General features: G+C 39.3%; 1 protein-coding gene across 1 annotated transcript in view; it reads right to left on the bottom strand.

Annotated features, from left to right (window-relative positions):
- Positions 1 to 825, bottom strand: part of LOC109234893 — a 9012-nt gene extending 8187 nt beyond the window's left edge. The window contains exon 1 of the mRNA XM_019400934.1: positions 688 to 825. Coding sequence (XP_019256479.1) covers positions 688 to 825 — 138 coding nt within the window. The remainder of the gene's footprint in view (positions 1 to 687) is intronic.

The raw sequence follows: 1331 nt of genomic DNA on the forward strand, positions 1-1331 counted from the left end.
CATATGAATATGCATGACGCTAAAAGTAATTTATGATTTACAAAGTTATTCAGACTTACAGGTTGAGTCATATACTCTATATGTCTTCCATGTCTCTTATATATTTAATTATGTGCCTTACATACTCGGTACATTATTCGTACTGACGTCCCTTTTGCCTGGGGACGCTGCGTTTCATGCCCGCAGGTCCCGATAGACAAGTCGAGAGCCCTTCAAGTAGGCTATCAGCTCAGCGGAAGATGTGGTGCGCTCCATTTGCTTCGGAGTTGCTCGTTTGGTTAGTATGATTTAGACGTCTATTGTTTGGTAAGGCGGGACCCTGTCCCGACCTTTATGACATTTATGTACTCTTAGAGGCTTGTAGACATATGTCGTGTACGTGAAAGATTGTACGGCCTTGTCGGCCTATGTTTTGAGTTTATAAATAATTATGTTGGCCTATTAGGCCCGTATGTCATGTGTATATAATAATATAATAAGAAAGATACGTTACGTTGGTACTCGGTTGAGTAAGGTACTGGGTGCCCGTCACGGCCCATCGGAGAAGGAGAAGGAGAAGGAGAAGTACCTGGATGCTTGCACTTAGGAGTGAAAAATGGTGGACTTTGAGAATTACTAGAGTGAGGAAGATGGTCTTTTGAAGAGCCTCAGATTTTCTAAGTTTTGCTTAGAGTGAAACAAGTTTACTCGTTTAAGCCCTCTGATTGTGAAGTTCAGTAAATCCTGCAGCTGTCGCAAATGTGACAGAATCTTGGGTTTTGCGATGGACCAGGTTCGCAAATACGAACCAAAGTTCGCAAATGCGAAGGCTGGTGCCCCTGCCATTTTCAGCTTCTGGTTTTCGTGCTCTCCGTCGCCCCAACCTACTCAAATCAACTCCGAAAATTATGAAACTTGGCAGATTTGTTAGAAACAATATAATAAGCTATTCTAAAAAGGAAAATTTCAAAATTAACCAAAAATCCTTCCTTGTCACTTGATCAAATCAAGAAGAACTCTCAAATGCTCAAAATGAGAAGATGATGCTCATGTTGGAGACCATTCTTCAAAAAAACTACCATCGGACCCATTTTTATTAAATGATGCCATTTTTCAAAAATAAGAAAATAAACAAGAAACAAACAAGAAAAATACACCAAGGTAAGAAAAATTAATTACAGAAATATAAGAAAAATTAATTACAGAAATATTCACAAGTTTGGACTAAAGCACTTATGCTTATTTCTCAAACAACCCAAATTGCGCCAAATTGTTCCCCGGAGACGGTGCCAATTTTGATGACGTCCCAATCCACTACTAAAAGGTAAATGGATACGGTCGCATTCAATATA

The sequence above is a fragment of the Nicotiana attenuata genome, chromosome 11 (assembly GCF_001879085.1).
Source record: "Nicotiana attenuata strain UT chromosome 11, NIATTr2, whole genome shotgun sequence".
Taxonomy (NCBI): domain Eukaryota; kingdom Viridiplantae; phylum Streptophyta; class Magnoliopsida; order Solanales; family Solanaceae; genus Nicotiana; species Nicotiana attenuata.